Source organism: Ursus maritimus, unplaced genomic scaffold, assembly GCF_017311325.1.
Source record: "Ursus maritimus isolate PB19 unplaced genomic scaffold, ASM1731132v1 scaffold_2, whole genome shotgun sequence".
NCBI lineage: Eukaryota > Metazoa > Chordata > Mammalia > Carnivora > Ursidae > Ursus > Ursus maritimus.
The window spans coordinates 22813959-22834099 of NW_024424452.1; the positions used below are offsets into that span (position 1 = coordinate 22813959).

At 38.7% G+C, this 20141-nt stretch overlaps 1 protein-coding gene and 1 long non-coding RNA gene across 2 annotated transcripts in view; both read right to left on the reverse strand.

The window, feature by feature from the left end:
* LOC121103774 overlaps positions 1-12829 on the reverse strand; it is a 19826-nt gene extending 6997 nt beyond the window's left edge. Inside the window, exon 1 of the long non-coding RNA XR_005836039.1 lies at positions 12695-12829. This is a non-coding gene — a long non-coding RNA (uncharacterized LOC121103774). The remainder of the gene's footprint in view (positions 1-12694) is intronic.
* A 2421-nt stretch (positions 12830-15250) lies between these two features.
* The window catches only part of LOC103668907 (ATP-binding cassette sub-family A member 3-like), a 147155-nt gene continuing 142264 nt past the window's right edge, over positions 15251-20141 (reverse strand). Inside the window, exons 29-31 of the mRNA XM_040636563.1 lie at positions 16045-16118; positions 15516-15646; positions 15251-15272 (exon numbers count right to left, since the gene is read on the reverse strand). Of these exons, the coding sequence (XP_040492497.1) occupies positions 15251-15272; positions 15516-15646; positions 16045-16118 (227 nt within the window). The remainder of the gene's footprint in view (positions 15273-15515; positions 15647-16044; positions 16119-20141) is intronic.

Below are 20141 nucleotides of genomic sequence, written 5' to 3' on the forward strand. Positions count from 1 at the left end.
GGTGTTATACACAACTAATGAATCATCGAGCCTTACATCGGAAACCGGGGATGTACTGTATGGTGACTAACATAATATAATAAAAAATCATTAAAAAAAAAAAAAGAAGTTGTGATCCATATATACAATGCAATATTACTCAGCTATCAGAAAGAACGAGTTCTCAACATTTGCTGCAACATGGACGGCACTGGAGGAGATAATGCTAAGTGAAATAAGTCAAGCAGAGAAAGACAATTATCATATGATTTCTCTCATCTACGGAACATAAGAACTAGGAAGATCGGTAGGGGAAGAAAGGGATAAAGAAAGGGGGGGTAATCAGAAGCAGGAATGAAGTATGAGAGACTATGGACTATGAGAAACAAACTGAGGGCTTCAGAGGGGAGGGGGGCGGGGTAATGGGATAGGCTGATGATGGGTAGTAAGGAGGGCACGTATTGCATGGTGCACTGGGTGTTACACGCAACTAATGAATCATCGAACTTTACATCAAAAACCAGGGATGTACTGTATGGTGACTAACATAATATAATAAAAAAAATTTTTTAAAAAGGTAGAGTTTTGGATGTGTTCAAATTTAAGTTGCTATCAAATTAAAATAGATTTTTATACAGAGGATTACATATGTGACCCAGCAACCACAAAACAAAAACTTAGAGTAAGAAAATGAAAAAGGAATCTAAACACTTAAAAAAGTCATTGATTGAGAAGAAAAGAGATAAAGAAACAAAGAGAAAACAGAAAACAATTAACAAAATGGCAACAAGTACACACCTATCAATAATTACTTTAAAATAAATGGACAAAATTCTTCAATCAAAAGTCACAGAATGGCTTACTGGATTAAAAAAAATGAGACACACCTACATAATGCCTGCAGGAGGCTCACTTAAGAAGGACAGACAGAATGAGAGTGAAAGGATGGGAAAAGACATTCCATGTAAATGGAAACAAAAAGAAAGCTGATGTAGGTATACTTATATCAGTCAAAACAAAATTTAAGGGCACCCGGCTGGCCTAGTTAGTAGAGCATGCGATCCTTGGTCTTGGGTTTGTGAGTTCGAGACTCATGTTGGGTGTGGAGCCTACTTAAAAGAATAAATAAATAATTTTTAAAAATTCAGCCTTTAAAATGAAAACTATAATAAAAGGCAAAGAGGGTCATTACATAATGATAAAAAATAGTCAATCCAGCAAGGAAAAATAACATTTATAAACATATATACACCCAACATAGGAGCACCAAAATATATAAAGCAAGTATTAACAGACTTAAAGGGGGAAACTGCCAGCAATATAGTAATAGTAGGGGATTTTAACACTCCATGGATAGGTCATCCAGACAGAAAATCCATAAGGAAATAACCTTAACAACACACTACACCAAATGGACCTATATATATATATGTAATATATAAAAAAATATATATTTTTATTATAAATATATGTTTTATAAATATATAAAATATATAAATATATATAAATTCCATAATATATATTTACATATATATATATACAGATATATATATCTGTATATATATATCTGTATATATATATATTTACATATATATATGTACAGATATATATATCTGTATATATATATATTCACATATATATATATGTACAGATATATATATATCTGTATATATATCTCATTCCATCCAAGAACAGCAGTACATTCTTTTCAAGTGCACATGGAATACTCTCTAGAATAGATCACATGTTAAGCCACAAAACTAGTCTCAATATAATTCAAGAAAACTGAAATCATATCAAGCATTTTTAAATAACAATGGTATAAAAGTAAAATCGATTACAAGAAGGAAACTAGAAAAATACACAGGAGACTAAACTACATGTTACTGATCAACAATTAGTTTAGAGAAGAAATCAAAGGAGATATCAAAAATACCCTGGGGACAAATGAAAACAGAATTATGATACACCAAAACCTACAATACATCGTAAAATTGGTTTTAAAGGGAAGATCATAGCAATATAGGCCTATCTCAGGAAACAAGAGAAATCTCAAACATGCTAACTTTACAACTAAAGGAACTTGAAAAAGGAGACTTAACAAAAACCAAAGTTACAAGAAAGGAAATAATAAGAATTAGAATGGACATAAATGAGAGACTAAAAAGACAATAGTAAATATCAATGAAACTAAGAGCTAGTCCTTTTTTTAAAATTATGTTGTTAGTCACCATACAGTACATCATTAGTTTTTGATGTAGTGTTCAATGATTCATTATTTGCATATAACACCCAGTGCTCATTACAACACGTGCCCTCCTTAATACCCATCACTGGGCTACCCCTATCAATGAAATAGAAACCAGAAGAACAGAACAGATCAATGAAACTAAGAGATGGTTTTTTGAAATAATAAGATTGATGAACCTCTAGCTAGACTTATCCAAAAGAAAGGGTAAAGAACCCAAACAAATAAAATTATGAACGAAAGAGGAGAGATTACAACCAACGCTGAAGAAATACAAGCAATTATAAGAACATATTATACGCCAACAAATTAGGCAATCTGGAAGAAACAGATGCATTCCTAGAAACATACAAACTACCAAAACTGAAACAGGAAGAAACAGAAAACCTGAAGTGACCTATAACCAGCAAGAAAATTGAAGCAGTAATCAAAAATCTCCCAACAAATGAGAGTCCAGGACCAGATGGCCTCCAAGGGGAATTCTACCAAACATTCAAAGAAGAATACATGTTCTTCTGAAGCTGTTTCAAAAAGTAGAAACAGAAGGAAAACTTCCAAACTCATTCTATGAGGCTAGCATTACCTTGATCCCCAAACCAGACAAAGACCCCATAAAAAAGGAGAATTACAGACCAATATCCCTGATGAACATGGATGTCAAAACACTCAACAAGATCCTAGCCAGTAGGATCCAACACTTCATTAAAAGGATTATTCACCATGACCAAGTGGGATTTATTCCTGGGCTGCAAGGGTAGTTCAACATTCACAAATCAATCAACATGATAGATCACATTAATAAAAGAAAAGACAAGAACCATATCATCCTCTCAATTGATGGAGAAAAAGCATTTGACAAAAATGCAGTATCCTTTCTGAAAACTCTCCACAGAGTAGGGATAGAAAGAACATACCTCAATACCATAAAAGCCATATAAGAAAAACCCACAGCAAGTATCATTCTCAATGGGAGAAAATTGAGAGCTTTTCTCCTAAGGTCAGGAACATGGCAGGGATGTCAAGTTCTTACCACTGCTGTTCAACATAGTACTAGAAGTCCCAGCCTCAGCAATCAGACAAAAGAAACAAAAGGCATCCAAACAGGCAAAGAAGAAGTCAAACTTTCATTCTTCATAGATGACATGATACTCCATAGAAAACCCAAAACCTCCACTCAAAAATCTCTAGAACTCATACAGGAATTCAGCAAAGTGGCAGGATATAAAATCAATGCACAGAAATCAGTTGCATTTCTTTTTTTAAAATAATTTTTATTTTGTTATATTAGTCACCATACACCATACCAGTTTTTGATGCAATGTTCCATGATTCATTATTTGCATATAACACCCAGTGTACCATGCAATATGTGCCCTCCTTAATACCCATCACCCGCCTATCCCAATCCCCCATCAGTTGCATTTCTATACACTAATAATGAGACAGAAGAAAGAGAAATTAAGGAACCGATCCTATTTACAATTGCACCAAAACCCGTAATATACCTAGGAATAAACCTAACAAAAGAGGTAAGGGATCTATACTCTGGAAATTATAGAACACTTATGACAAAAATTGAGGACGACACAAAAAGATGGAAAAACAGTCCATGCTCATGGATTAGAATAACAAAAATTGTTAAAATAAAATTGTTAAAAAATTGTAAAAATGTTAAAATGTCTGTGCTATCCAGAGCAATCTACGTTATCAATGCAATCTCTATCAAAATACCATCAACACTTTTCACAGAGCTGGAACAAATAATCCTAAAATTTGTATGGAACCAAATAAGACCCTGAATAGCCAAAGGAACGTTAAAGAAGAAAACTAAAGCTGGTGGCATCACAATGCTGGATTTCAAGCTCCATTACAAAGCTGTAATCATTAAGACAGTATGGTACTGGCACAAAAACAGACACATAGGTCCATGGAACAGAACAGAGAACCCAGAAATGGACCCCCAACTCCATGGTCAACGAATCTTCAATAAAGCAGGAAAGAATACCCAATGGAAAAAAGACAGTCTCTTTAACAAATGGGGCTGGGAAAATTGGACAGCCACATGCAGAAGAATGAAACTGGACCATTTTCTTACACCATAAATAAAGACAAACCCAAAATGGGTGAAAGACCTAAATGTGAGGTAGGAGTCCATCAAAATCCTTGAGGAGAACATAGGCAGCAACCTCTTTGACCTCAGCCACAGCAACTATTTGCTAGACACATCTCCAAAGGCAAGGGAAACAAAGGCAAAAATGAAATATTGGGACTTCATCAAGATACAAAGCTTTTGAAGAGCCAGAGAAACAGCTGACAAAACCAAAAGACCACCTAGACAATGGAGGAAGGTATTTGTAAATGACGTATCAGATAAAGGGCTACTATCCAAGATCTATAAAGAACTTATCAAACTCAACATGCAAAGAACAAATAATCCAATCAACAAATGGGCAGAAGACATGAACAGTCATTTCTCCAAAAAAGACATACAAATGACCAACAGACACATGAAAAATGCTCAACATCACTCAGCATCAGGGAAATGCAGTTCAAAGCCTCAATGAGATACCATCTCACACCAGTCAGAATGGCTATAACTCACATCAGGAAACAAGAGATGTTGGTGAGGATGCAAAGAAAGGGGAACCCTCTTATACCCCTGGTGGGAATGCAAGCTGGTACAGCCAATGTGAAAACAGTATGGAGGTTCCTCAAAAAGTGAAAAACAAAGCTAGGTTACAACCTAGCAATTGCACTAATAGGTATTTACTCAAAGGACAGAAACATAGTGATTCAAAGGGGCATATGCATGCCAATGTTCATAGCAGCAATGTCCACAATAGCCAAAATATGGAAAGAGCCCAGATGTGCATCAATAGATGAATGGATAAAGAAGAGTGGTATATATATATACACAATGGAATATCGCTCAACCATAAAAAAATATGAAACCTTGCCATTTGCAACAATATGGATGGAACTAGAGGGTATTATGCTAAGTGAAATAAGTCAGTCAGAGAAAGACAAATACCATATGGTTTCGCTCATGTGGAATTTAAGAAAGAAAACCGATGAACATAGGGGATGGGAGGGAAAAATAAAAAAAGACAAAATCAGAGGGCAAGATAAACCATGAGATTCTTAACTATAGGAAACAAATTGAGGGTTGCTGGAGGGACACTGGGTGGGGCGATGTGGGTAACTGAGTGATGGGCATTAAGAAAGGCACTTGATGTAATTGGCACTGGGTGTTATATGCAAGTGATGAGTCACTAAACTCTACCTCTGAAACTAATAAAAAAAGAGAAAAAAAGAATGATGAAGAAAATTATGAGGTTAAAAAACTGAAGAATTGCAGCATAAAAAAATCAAAACTGGTTCTCTGGGGGGAAAATAAAGGACAAAACAATTAGCTAATCTGTTCAAGAAAAGGAGAAAAGATTAAAATATTAAAAAAAGACAATGAAGAAAACACATTTAGATGGAGGAATTTTTTAAATCATTAGAGATTACATGTATAACTCTATGCAAATACATTTATAAAATCTAGATTGAATGGAAACTTTCCTAGAAGAATACAATATACCAAAATTTATCCTCTTATAGATATAGAACAGTTGAATTTTCACTGAAGAAACAGAAAGGGTATCTAACAAATGCTCCATCAAAACACAGGGAAATTCTGTCAAACCTTCGATAATCAGATAATTCCAACACTACTTAAACTTTCAAGAGCACAGAAGGTAAATGATCAAATTATTTTTAGGAAGCATACCTATCTAACAAAGACTACCCCCCCAAAAGAAACAACACTAATTCTACTTACATATCAGTGAGAAATTCTAAATACTACCAAAAATATCCAATTGTATTAAAAAATTACTCTCTAAGCAGGTGGCATTTATTCCAGGTAAAGAAGGATGGTTCACTATTAGAAAATCTATCATGTAACTCACCATATTAATATATCTCACATGGAAAAAAGTCTTATAGTTACCTTCTTGAAAAGGCTTCTGACAAAATTTAACTTCTGTTTCTGATTAAAACCATTAAACACTAATAGGAAGTCATGAATATGTCCTAATACAGTAAAATGTATACACCCCTCTTTAGAAAAAATAATGATGGCTACTATTCCCACTAGAGTTTAACAATGTACTAAGGATTTTAGACAGTGAAAACAGACAAAACAAGAGTAAAACTATCTTTATCTGCAGATATAATTGCTTGAACCAAGAAAATCAATGTGAAAAACAAAAAATTCAATCTTTTTAAGGATAGAAACATACAAATTTGAAGGGGTACATGCACCCTGATCGTCACAGCATCATTACCAACAATAGCCAAGTTATGGACATAGCCTAAATATCCACCAACTGATGAATGGATAAAGAAGATGTGGTATAAATATACAATGGAATATTATTCAGTCATCAAAAAGAATGAAATCTTGCTACTTGAAATGGTGTGGATGGAACTCCAATGTATTCTGCTAAGTGAAATAAGTCAGTCAGAGAAAGACAAATACCATATGATCTTACTCACACGTGGAATCTAAGAAAGAAGACAGATGAACATATGGGAAGTGGTGGGGGGAGGAGGGAAATAAACCATAAGAAACTCTTAATGATAGAGAACAAACTGAGGGTCGATGGAGGGAGGTGGTTGGGGGATGGGCTAGATGGGTGATGGGTATTAAAGAGTACACTTGTGATGACCACTGGGTATTGTGTGTAAACGATGAATCACTGAATTATATTCCTGAGACCAATATTGCATTGTATGTTAAGTAAAACTTAAATTTAAAAAACCAATTCAATCTTTTTGAATTTTCATAGGATATAAAATTTACTTACTTATAGTGAAATATATAACTAACATAAAAACTAGTAACTTTCATATACACAGAACTTATAAACAAAAAACCCATTACAAGACATAAAGGAACAGAATACTCCAGTTTATAATGGCAACAAAAGGACAAAATACTTAGAAATAAATGTAATAAAAAATGTGCGAGGTTTATATGAGGAAAACTTTAAAGCCCTCTTATGGGGGTGCTTGGGTGGCTCAGTCGGTTAAGCATCTGCCTTCGGCTCAGGTCATAATCTCAGGGTCCTGAGACTGAGCCCCACATTGGGCTGTCTGCTCAGCTGGGAGTCTGCTTCTCCCTCTCACTCTCCCTCTATGCTCTCTCCTCTCCCTCTTTCAAATAAATAAATAAAATCTTAAAAAAAAAAAAAAAGCCTTCTTGTAAAACTCAGAAATAGAGTTGAACAGTTGGAAAAATATTCCTTGTTCTTAAATAGGATGATCTAAAATCATAAATATGTCATTTTTCTCCCAAGTCCACATATATTTAATGTTATCCCAATGAAAATAATAACTAGTAAGTTTCCTTTCATTCTAAAGTTATTTGAAAAGGTAAGAAAAAAACAGCTAGGAAAATACTGAAAAATTAGATTAATGAGGTGAAGTTTAGCTCTACCAGATGTTAATACATACTATAAAGTCTCTATACTTAAAAATGGGTGGTAGGGGCACCTGGGTAGCTCAGTTGGTTAAGCATCTGATGCTTGATCTCAGCTCAGGTCTTGATCTCGAGGTGGTACCAGTACATTTTTTTTTTTAAAAAGGTGGTACTAGTACATTAATTGAAGCCAGACAAATGGAACAAAATAGAAAGTCTGGAAATAAACCAAAGTACATACAGAAATTCAGAATATACTGTAGGTAACATTGAATTCACTGAGCAAAAGATGTGTTTAAAAAAAATGTTGTTGGAACAAATGAACAGTCATTTGGAAAAAGATAAAACGTGGAAGTGGGAAAAGTCTCCATGAATCAAAATCCACTAGCAATACAAGTTTCATAAAATAACATATATAAAAAAGTGTTGTGTGGTAAATATTAACATGAGCAAAGTCAAAAGACAAATGACAAACTGAGAAAACTAGCAACTTATATCATAGGCAAAGGGCTAATCTCTCTAAAATATAGAGGTTTTCAAATGGCAGGGGGAAATAAACACCACAAAAATAGAAAAAAATAGTGTGGTATTGGTAAAGAGACAGAAACATAGATCAACGACACAGAATAGGGTCCAGAAATATGGTCACGTATTTATGATCCACATAACTATGGTCAATTATTTTCCACAAATTACCAAGGGAATTCAATGGGTTAAAAAGAAAAAAAAAAAAGACTTCTCAAAAAATGGTGCTGGGACAACTGGATATGTGTATGGAAAAAAAAAATGAACACTGACCTTATCTCATACCATACACAAAAATGAACCCAAAATATACCACAGATTTAAACTGAAAGTCTAAAAATATAAAGCTTTCAAAAGAAAAAAGGAGAAAATCCTCATAACCTGGTATGTGAAGATTTCTTACTTAGGACACCCAGTGTATGAGCCACAAAAGAAAAATTAATAGATTGGACGTAAGTAATATAAAAAAAACTTTTACTCTTCAAAAGACACTGCTAAGAAAACCAAAAGGCAAGCCAGAAAAAGAAAATATTCACAATACATGTATCTGATAAAGGTCTTCTATCTACAATACATAAAGAATTCAGATAAAATGATAGGGACATAAAACAGATCAGTACTCTAGGTATGGGAGGATGTGACAAAGGCGTATAAGCGGAAAGAGCCAGGCACAAAATGTACATCCCGCGTGATTGCAATCATATGGAATACCCAGAACAGACAAAATCCTATCAAGGGTTAGGGTGCACCGGGTGAGTGGTGGCTGAAAACAAAGAGTCAGGAGGATATTCTGTTGTGATACAAATGGTCTGTGTCTTCACAGAGGTATATATTTTTCAAAACTGATCAAACTCTCACTCAAAACCTGGGCATTTCCTTTTATGTAAATTATACTTCAAGTGAAAAAGTTTTAAAAATCATTATAGCTCCTATATACTGAACACAAAGAGTAAAAAACAATCTTTAGCTTTAAGAATGTGACAAGACATCTTCGACAGCCCTGTAGTGGGGACAGTCTCACTTTCCTTTGGGTCTCAAACAACATGGAGCCTAGTGTATTGCGCATTATTTATTTAAAGACTGCAGTCCTGAAACCTCAATTAGTACAAGACTAAACTCACTCAAAATGGCATGACAGGTGTTTTGTTTATACAGCAATGGGATAACATCAACTTAAAATTCACACAGCCTTCGAATTGCGCAATTATGCCATTCTTGAATTTTTCATTAGAAGGTAGGGCTTCACATCAGGGTAAGTATTACCTCTCACTGGTTATAAAAGACCCTCAATCCGTGTCTGCTACATTAACAATAAAGGAGTTTATGCTGATCAAAGCCTTAAAGAGAAAAAATACCAAAACAAAGCTCCTAAAGCAAAACCACAGCAAAACAAAGATTCATACAGAAAAATGATCATTCATCGGAACACCGGAAACAGTATGATAAAATTGAAACAGACAGAATGATTACATAAATAATGGCAATCCCTTCAATGAAATCCTATCCATCTGTTTCAAAGAGGAGGATAAAAACTGTACTTTCATGGGAGGTTAATATATCGTGAAAGGGGAAAAGATGCAAAACAGTCTATGTGATATACTTTTTTGTAAAAATATACATATATATGTTAGTTTATGTAGAGAGAAGAAAAATGGCAGAATATACTCTAATGTGTTTACAGTATTTGTCTCTCAAGAGTGAAATATAGGAGATTTACACATTCTATAATTTGTTATGTCTGTAAGACTTGAGTTCTATACAATGCACCTGTACCATTTTTCCAATTGCTTCTTCAGATACTGGGGGTTACAAATCTGTGAAGAACTACCTGATGTACTGACTGACCCAAGAACTTTTTTCTCTTGTTCTTATAGTGGGTAATATTTTGAAATAGTAACCGTAAGTTTGCACCTCAATACATTCTTAGTGTCCCATCCCCCATTCAATCTTTTTTTTTTTTTTTGTCTCAAAGAAGAGAGAACACCTAAGTCTAAAAGGACAAAGTCTAGTTCTTTCCATTTATCCTTTCTAGGGTAACACAAATGATTTGAAATTATGCACAAAGAGGAAAAGCAAAGCTTCTTAATATCCTGTCATCCCACTTTCTTCACCATCCCTGAGACAGATCTGGGAGAATCTTCGGGCAGGAGAGGTCTGACTCCACAAGAGCCAGGCCAGGAACCAATTCATCTGTAATAATCTGGCCTTAAATACTAAATGCACCCCCACTCCTGTCCCCCACCCCCCCAAACATGGAGGCAACACTGGGGTAAGAGGGAAAGGAGGAGGAATTTGAAGAGACATGAACCTGGTGTGTCTGAAAAATTTTAGGGCAACCTATTGATGTGTGGGCTCTAAAAAAACCAATTAAATGGAGTTACTGAAAATTAAGCCATTACAGTCCTAATTTCTTACATAAGATTTATACTCACTACGCCTCATTTCCTTAAAAGCACTGAGCTGTTCTGAATAAAACACAACAGCTTTCTTAATTCTGCTAAAACAGAGTTACCTTTCCTTTTATTTTTTATTTTATTTTTTAAAAAAAGATTTTATTTATTTATTTGTCAGAGATAGAGACAGCCAGCGAGAGAGGGAACACAAGCAGGGGGAGTGGGAGAGGAAGAAGCAGGCTCATAGCAGAGGAGCCTGATGTGGGGCTCGATCCCATAACGCCAGGATCACGCCCTGAGCCGAAGGCAGACGCTTAACCGCTCTGCCACCCAGGCGCCCCTACCTTTCCTTTTAAATCTGCCTACTCTGCTTAAAATGAGGTGACCAAGATGGCTTGAATACTCCTCTGAGCTGGACTAATACCATTCGTATGGCTCTCCCTGGCTCTAGGTCCTGACCATCCTTTTCTCTGGGCATCTGCTTTAGAAAACCTTTAATTATACACCCTTTTGCTGTTTAAAACATACGTAACTCTTTCCTGTTTTACAACCCCAAACTCTCTTCCTGAAGGACCTGAGAGTCATCCTTTGAACTGTAATCCTCAAGGAAGATAGCACCCCTGTTCCCAGTCTCTGTGGGAGGTAAGAGCTAGCTTCTAACAGGCACCAATCAGCAAACACACATGGCCTAATCACAGAGAACCACAGGAGCAAACTTCAGGAAGCTACTCAATGTGTTCTACTGGTCAACCTCCCCTCTACAGTCCTCCAGCACATTCCCACTGTCTCACTCAGTCCTCAAACCCCTTCCCATCCTTTGTTTCAGCAGAACTGAACGCAGACTGAGTTCTGGCCTGTCTTCCCAGTTCCTAGAGCCTTGCACAAAGTCTTCCTTGCCTGTTTAACTTAGGTCAGTGCAATTTCCGCTTTGGCAGAGGAGAACTAAGACACTTGAGCTCCCTGCAGCACTTAATTTCCATACCCCTTCCTCTATTTATTGAACGTTTGCTACATTCTGTCAGTTGAAATATTCTAATCATCCTCAGAGATGGGTATTAGTATCCAGTTTTTTTTAGATGAAGATACTGAGGCTTAGTGAAATCAAGCAATTTACATTAGCTCATTGCTATAATCTGAATGCCTGTGTCCTCCTCTTCTGCCCAAATTCTTATGTTGAAATCCTAACCCCAATGTGATGGTATTACCATGAGGGACACGGGCATGTGATTAAGGTCATGAGGATGGAGCCCTGATGAATGGGATTCGTGCCCTTATGACACAGGCCCCAGAGAGCTCCCTTGCTCCCTCCACCATGTGAAGGACACAGCGAGAGGATGCCTGTCTATCAGAAATCAGGCTCTCACCACACCCTGAATCTGCATGGAGCTTCGATGGGAGACTTCCCAGCCTCCAGAACTGTGAGAAATACAATGGCTGTTTTTAAGTCAGCCGGCCTACAGTATTCTGTTATAGCAGCCCCAGCCGACTGGGACTGTCACACAGCAAATAAATTCTGGACTCCGCAGGCCAAGACCCGCAACATGTGCCTCCGGAGCCCTGGCTTTCAAATTCTCAGCACAGCCAAAATCAAATTTTGTTTAATTTGCTCTCGTTAGCTTCTCTGTGTGTTTCGAGGTCCAGAGAAGTGTCTTTTACTTCCTGGGCTTGTTTTGGTGTTTTGCAGGGGGAGGGCACTTTCTCCTCCCTCAGAAGCCCTGGATGCATTCCCCAGACCAGGGGCCCCTGGAGAGGAAAAGGCTGGGAGTGAGGTCCTGCGAGGGACACGCAAAACACAGGATGGAGGGTCAACACTGGGTGTGGCGGCCCCCGGACATTCGACAGTGAGGGTATAGGTAACATTGTAATATGTACATTACATACAAGGGGGTTTGGGTATCCTTTTGAAGGGGAGCAGAGAGGGTTGTGGAAGGTTCCAGTGTATTCGGGGGCTTGTGTGGGGTTCGCACTTTCGGGGGAGTTCGGTCGGCGGGTCGACCTCCGGGCAGTCCTCGGAGCACCCTCCGCCTTCCCGGGGAAATCTGGGGAGAAGCCACCGGGGCGGGGAGGTCCCACACTCACCCTCGAAACCGCCACAGCCACACTTCCACCTTCACCTCTGAGGGACGCTCGTCACCCGTGCAGCGCCTCCTGCCAACGCCTTCCCCAACCGCCCCGCCGCCTGCCGGTCCGCCGCCTTGGGCCCTTCCTCGCGCATGCGCGCACGTGCCCAGTCCCCACCCCGCCCCTCGCTCCCTGCAGCCCTCGCGCCCTCAGGCTTCACCACCTTCCTGGCACGCATCTCTCTACTCCTCTGCGCACTGGACCCTCTCCTGGACCCGTCAGAGCGTGAGGCCTCACTAAACTCTTCCCTCTCACACTGCCCGAGGCCCCACGACCCTGAGGGCCCTACCTCAGGCCCGTTCGCTTGCTCCCAGGCGCTTCGCCTCTGCACCCCACTGGACGACCCCACCATCCTCTAACTGTCGCTGGCTCCCCTCTCCCTCATGTGTCATGGTCACCCTCAGCGGGCCAGTACCTGGTGGCAGGAAGTGGGAGGAGATTCAGTGGCCGCCGCCCTCCATGGTCTGTGGGGATCAACAGAAAGCTTGCAGAGGTGCAGGCACAGGGGCCCGCCACCCTCCTCCGGGGGCCACTCAAAGCCCCAGAAGCTGCGCAACCTGGCCTAATGCGCGCGGTCCACGCGTCTCGCTCCCAGCTGCGCCGCCCCTCGCCCTGGTGGCGTGCTCCGCCTCTGCCCGTGGGCGCTCAGCGCGTGGAGACTACGACTGCGTCCTCTGCGCGCGCAGCCACTCAGTGGGCCTCACCCCTGGACCGCTCTCCTGCTGCTCCAATTCGTTAATGGTCGCTTCTCTTGGCGGACCAGCCAACCCCCCCCTCCCCCCCCTCCCCCGCAATATGCACCTCCACTGTAGCTTAATGGTTGGAAGCCCAGGTTCTGAATTCTGTCAGAGGGCAAATGTCTCTCCTACTGAACCAGGTATCCGGTTCTGGCCTTTCAGCGCTAAATGGGGCTGGGCTCTTGAACTGTCAGGTTAAGCTTTGTGCTGGAGGGACCCTGCAGGACCAAAGGCTGCTGTTCCAAGTTCAGGTGTTTCCTCTTGATTCTTCTATCACCTTGCTGCTGCCCGCAGCAGGTGTGGAGGACATTTCGCGTCATTCACCCTGCACCCCCACCCTCATTAACTGTGGGTACTCAGTGACTCCCGCAAGAGTCCCTTCCTAGCACCAGCCTGCCAACAACCACAGAAAAGTTTCCTGCTTGCTAGATCTAGCCTGTACCCTATGGAGGCATTTCCTGCTGTCTCAGCAGATATGGAACAGCCTTGACCCAAGGCCAAGGAACTTCCCACCAAGCTCACCTTCTCCAAGAACATGTGAATCTCAGCCTTGGGGAGGAGTCCTCTTCCAAGTTTGTTTCTTCCTTGGGTATTTCCCCTCAGCCATAGTGTATTCTTTAGAATTCTTGGAACTCTACTAAGCACTTTAGAAGCACTGCATCATTTAATCCTACTACAAACCTCAGAAGTAGTTATAAGGAAGTAGAGAGAGAGAGAACTCCCTGTTCAAATTGCTATGTGGTTTCCAGGCTCTTAATGGGTACACAGGGATGTCCCTGCTTGCTTACTGGGTGACCCTGGCTGAATCCTTCACCCCTCTGTGTCTTCCATGTACAGCGAGGATAATAATAGCTGCACTACCTACTTCAGAGGTTTGTAGTAGGATTAAATGATGCAATGCATGTAAGACTACCACATTAAAGGAATTTTAAAGTCATTAATGATGCCAACTGTGAGACTAGATGCAAGTAATAGCTTAATCAAATGAGTTCCCTCTCCCCATTTAAAGGTGGTGAGCCTGGTAAACAAATCTTGCAATTAGTGAAATCGCTGGTGATGTATGGCATGTATGGGAGTGGAACCCATAGAACATTACATCTAAAAACAACAAAACACAGAATACCTTCTGGGTATCATTTTATTACTCACAAAATCCAACTGAGAATATAAAAACCTTGAACAAACCATCTCAAAATAGAGTCGCTTCATGGACTCTTTCTGTCTTGCAACTGGACAACAGTCATCCCTACTTGTCTGCTCATCTGCCCATGAATCTTGAGAGTGATTAGATTTCTCATGTGGCTTATGGGGGATTCCGTGTGCCCAAACAAGATCTGAGAAAGAGCTCTCTGTCTCCCTCTCCTCTTCATTTGTTCTTCTTTCCTTCTTAATCAGAAGTGGGGCGAGAATAGGAAAGAAAACACACTCTTAAAGAATTGTTTTACTTTGTTCTTGGACTTTAAATGTCTTGATACAAAGATTCTCTTGCAAATGAAGAATCTTGGTTTGAGTTTTGTAAATAATAACCCAACTTACCCTTATCCCTTAAACTTTGATATTGATTTTAATTAGATCCTTTCTGGTATAAAATTATGTATGTGTGTATTCATGGGAAAGATGATTTGATACAGGCTTAATGCTCCTCTTAACCATATCTCAAGTACTGAAACAAAATCCTCTTGCTCTTCAAGCTGTCCCATTTGACAGCACCACCATTTCTGGATGTTTCTGTTTAAACATTCAGAATGCTCAGGAATAGGTCCTTTTACTACCCTGATTAATGGTGCTCTTTTATATTTCTAGGAAAATGAACAGGATTTTCGCTAAATGTCTTTAGATTTGCACATGCTGTATACATAGGCCACTCATGTAAATCTACAAAAGAGTGATGTATGTTCCTCTTTGGAAGGCTCTTTATGATGTAAATATATTTATACCAAGATATGCACACACATAGTAATGTCCCTCTGTGTGTCCAGGTATACACAGAGTAGACTAAGGAAGACATAAGGGTCACTGGTTGGGAGTGGATCTCATGGTACCTTTCTTTATAATCACCTTCTGTGTTCTCTGGGGTACCAAAGGCCAGGAAGATTTGTTCCAGCGTTATCTGACTGATGGAATAGTCTTCTAAATTGAATTGCTCTTTAGCATCCTCCAGAATACCAAACACCTTTAGCAACAACAGCAATAAAAAAGTGCAGTTACCATCGTAATCCTCGCCTCCAGCGCCCAACCCAGATAAGCCTCTCCTGCACTTCCTCCAAGTCCTGTCAAGTTAATGTTGGAGGACAAAAGGGGGAGATGAGAAAATGATAGAAAACGTAACTGAGGATCTGCAAGGAAGCAGTTCTCTGTTCCCATTGTCTTGATGGACATAGACTAATAATGGGATTTAAGGAACAAACAATTAAAACTCTAGGTATTTTTGAAAAATCACATAATTTAGGTTACTTTTCTGCTTCTCATACAATGCCAGGCTCCCATTACACATACCCGAATATCAAATACTCCCCCTATCATTAGTGCCTCTTAATATGTAATGTTAGAAGGTCATGGTTTCTACATTACCTTTCCCCAGCTGTTGTCCTTGCTGGGAATGTAGTAGGTAAGGATCCCTTGATTCTCCTGCTTTAATACACTACCTAAGAAATGAAAGATAGGATAGATGAGTAATCTTGCAGATATCATTTTAAATTTCCAAAATATTGCTATATCAACTTAATTATTCACAATAGAGGGGTGAATAGATATTGTTAATACAAAAAGGGACATGGTCAAATAACATGCTGTCTTTGATATATATGACATGGTTAATTCCTTTTGGATTTATTCCTGATGAAATAGTCTTATTATGTGGAATTCATAGCAATTATCGAGGGCAGACTTTCAGGCACAATAAAATTGTCAGTTTACATACCCCATGTAAAAACTCTGAGCCTTCAAAAATTCTAATGTTACAACAAGACTTTATTCCTGAACATAATGCTGAGAATATGAGCTAGTCAGGTTTTCACTCTGGTTGTGTGGATATGTATACATGTGCAGTGTGGTTGGTGGGGAGGGGAGCAGAACAAGGCCTCCTTGTTTTTCCATGATCACATGCCCTGTGAAAGAGGAAATCATACATATAAATCATCGAAGTCGGGCTATGTGTTCTGGTTTTGTTCTTGGGTGAATAAGAACCCACTGGTGGAATGAAAGGGAAGAGGGTGGTATCCACTTCTAATTGGAACAAACAAATGTATTTACACTCATCAGTGCACATTTGTAGGTTGTTGCAAATTGGATTAACTGGGGTCAAAATGTTTTAAAGTAAAAAATACATGTTATAAGGGTGAGTAGCTTTTCTTAATGTGATTTCTAATGCATGTTCTGTCTCCATGATCCCATAAAGCTCTTTTTGTGTGTGAAATATTTGAACATGGAGTTTAATGAAAGCAAACACTGGTGAAATCACCCCATTTAGGCCAAGTAATAGTAACCCAGACACTCCCATGTCCCACTTCTCAGCCTCTATCCCCCATAAAAAATTACCAATACCTTCATTGTTATTGTGGACATTTCCTTTTCAAAGGTGTTTTTACCTATGCATATACCTCCAAAAATTGAGGTAGAGTTTTCCTACCTTTGACCTTTATGTGAATGGAATCATCTGGTATATTTTCTTTCTTCATTCGCTCAATGTTTGTGAAATTCATTCATGCGGTTGCATATAGCTATAATTCATTTTCTTCTCTAAATAGTAATCTGGCATATGAATGTTCTGCAATTTATTTTCCTTTAGGCTACTACTGATAGACATAGAAGACTATTGTGAATTTACTGACTTAAATAGTATTTTACTTATCTCCTTTAACAGGTAGATGCAAGTATGTAAAACATAGTCGTAGGTAGAATCATTGGGCCATTGCTTTTTAAAAAATTGGTCTAGTTTCACCTTTGAGATACAGTGAGTTGGAAAGACTGTCACTCCCACTGTTAATACAAGAAAGCTGGACAAATTGCAAATTAATGCATTTCTGGAACCCATCAGTTTTCTGACAGGGCACACTCAGGGCAAATAACTAACCCATATCTGGGTAGAGACAGGCATTTACAGACAAGATCAGGACCATAACATTTGCTTGTACAAGGTAGACAATACCAAATGACATAAGCTGAAATAAAAAATGTAATAAATTGCTAAAGATCAAGTGTGGGATAGCAAGAGAATTATGAAGCCCATTTTTAAAATTTTTATCCTCTCTGATTTAGTTTTTTTAGTAGTGCTTGCTTCTTATACACATTAGAGAACTGAATTTTGCTTGTGAGCCAAGCCAAAATTATTTTTCATTTAATGCAGGATTTAAGTCTATTTACATATGTTGAAAGGCACAATATGTTTAATTATAGTCCTCCTATATAATTTTTAAAGTTATATGTGCATATATACAGGATAAATGCATAAATATAAATACAAATGTAAATATACAAATATGACTGTCTGTATTTCACTTTGTGGCTGGTTCTTTTTCTTACTGTTATATTTGAATTACGGTCAAGTGTACATTTTTTTTCTAATGGTTAACTCCATTCTAACATCTTTTCCTAATACCCATAAATTGTCCTCTCTTTTAAGATACTGGTATAAATATTCAGTGCTCACCAATAATTCCTATGCAGAAACTTCTCCATTCACTCCTCACTCGACGTGACATTTTTTTTATCACTTGTATTTTTTATTTCTTCTAATTTATTTTATAATAATTTTTATTATGTTAGTCACCATACAGTATATCCCTAGATTTTGATGTAAAGTTCCATGATTCATTACTTGCGTATAACACCCAGTGCACCATTGCAATACGTGCCCTCCTTACTACCCATCACCAGTCTATCCCTCCCCTCTGAAGCCCTCAGTTTGTTTCTCAGAGTCCATAGTCTCTCATACTTCATTCCTGATTCTGATTACCCCTCCTTTCTTTATTCTTCCCCTACCGATCTTCCCAGTTCTTATGTTCCATGGATGAGAGAAATCATATGATAATTGTCTTTCTCTGTTTGACTTATTTCACTTAGCACTATCTCCTCCAGTGCCATCCAAGTTGCAGCAAATGTTAAGAACTCGTTCTTTCTGATAGCTGAGTAATATTCCATTGTATATATGGGCCACAACTTCTTAATCCAGTCATCTGTTGAAGGGCATCTCGGTTCCTTCCACGATTTAGCTATTGTGGACATTGCTGCTATGAACATTGGGGTGCATATGGCCCTTCTCTTCACTACGTCTGTATCTTTGGGGTAAATACCCAGTAGTGCAATGGCTGGGTTATAGGGTAGCTCAATTTTTAACTTTTTAAGGGACCTCCACACTGTTTTCCAGAGTGGCTGTACCAACTTGCATTCCCACCAACAATGTAGGAGGGATCCCCTTTCTCCACATCCTCTCCAGCAATTGTTGTTTCTTGCCTTGTCAGTTTTTGCCATTCTAACTGGCGTAAGGTGGTATCTTAATGTGGTTTTGATTTGAATTTCCCTGATGGCTAAGGATTTTGAACATTTTTTCATGTGTCTGTTAGCCATTTGTATGTCTTCATTGGAAAAGTGTCTGTTCATCTCTTCTGCCCATTTTATGATTTGTTTATTTGTTTCTCGTGTATTGAGTTTGAGAAGTTCTTTGTAGATCTTGGATACCAGTCTGATCTGTGGCATCATTTGCAAATATATTCTCCCATTCCGTGGGCTGCCTCTTAGTTTTTCTGACTGTTTCCTTGGCTGTGCAGAAGCTTTTTATCTTGATGAAGCCCCACAAGTTCATTTTATCTTTTGTTTCTTGCCCTTTGGAGATGTGCTCATGAAAAAGTTGCTTTTGGCCGATGTCGTAGAGGTTGCGCCTATGTTCTCTCTAGATTTTGATGGATTCCTGCCTACATCGAGGATTTCGCCATTTGGCGTTTATCTTTGTGTATGGTGTGAGAGATTGGTCAAGTTTCATTCTTTTGCATGTAGCTGTCCAATTTTTCCAGCACCATTTATTGAAGAGACTCTTTTTTCCACTGGATGTTTTTTCCTGATTTATCAAAGATTAGTTGCCCAAAGAGCCGAGGGTCCATTTCTGGGTTCTCGATTTTGTTCTGTTGGTCTATGTGTCTGTTTTTGTGCCAGTACCATGCTGTCTTTGTGATCACAGCTTTGTAGTACAGCTCGAAATCCGGCATTGTGATACCCCCAGCTTTGTTTTTCCTTTTCAACAGTTCCTTGGCTATTCGGGGCCTTTTCTGGTTCCATACAAATTTAAGGACTATTTGTTCCTGTTCTTTGAAAAATGTTATCAGTATTTTGATCAGGATATCAATGAAAGTGTAGATTGCTCTGGGTAGCATGGACATTTTAACTATGTTAATTCTTCCAATCCATGAGCATGGAATACTTTTCCATCTTTTTGTGTCTTCTTCAATGTCTTTCAAGAGTGATTTATAGTTTCTAGAATATAGATCGTTTACATCTCTGGTTAAGTTAATTCCAAGGTAACGTATGGTTTTTGGTGGTATTGTAAATGGGATGGATTCCCTAATTTCTCTTTCTTCAGTCTCACTATTCGTGTATAGAAATGCAACTGATTTCTGAGCATTGATTTTGTATCCCACCACATTACTGAATTGCTCTATAACTTCTAGTAGTTTGGG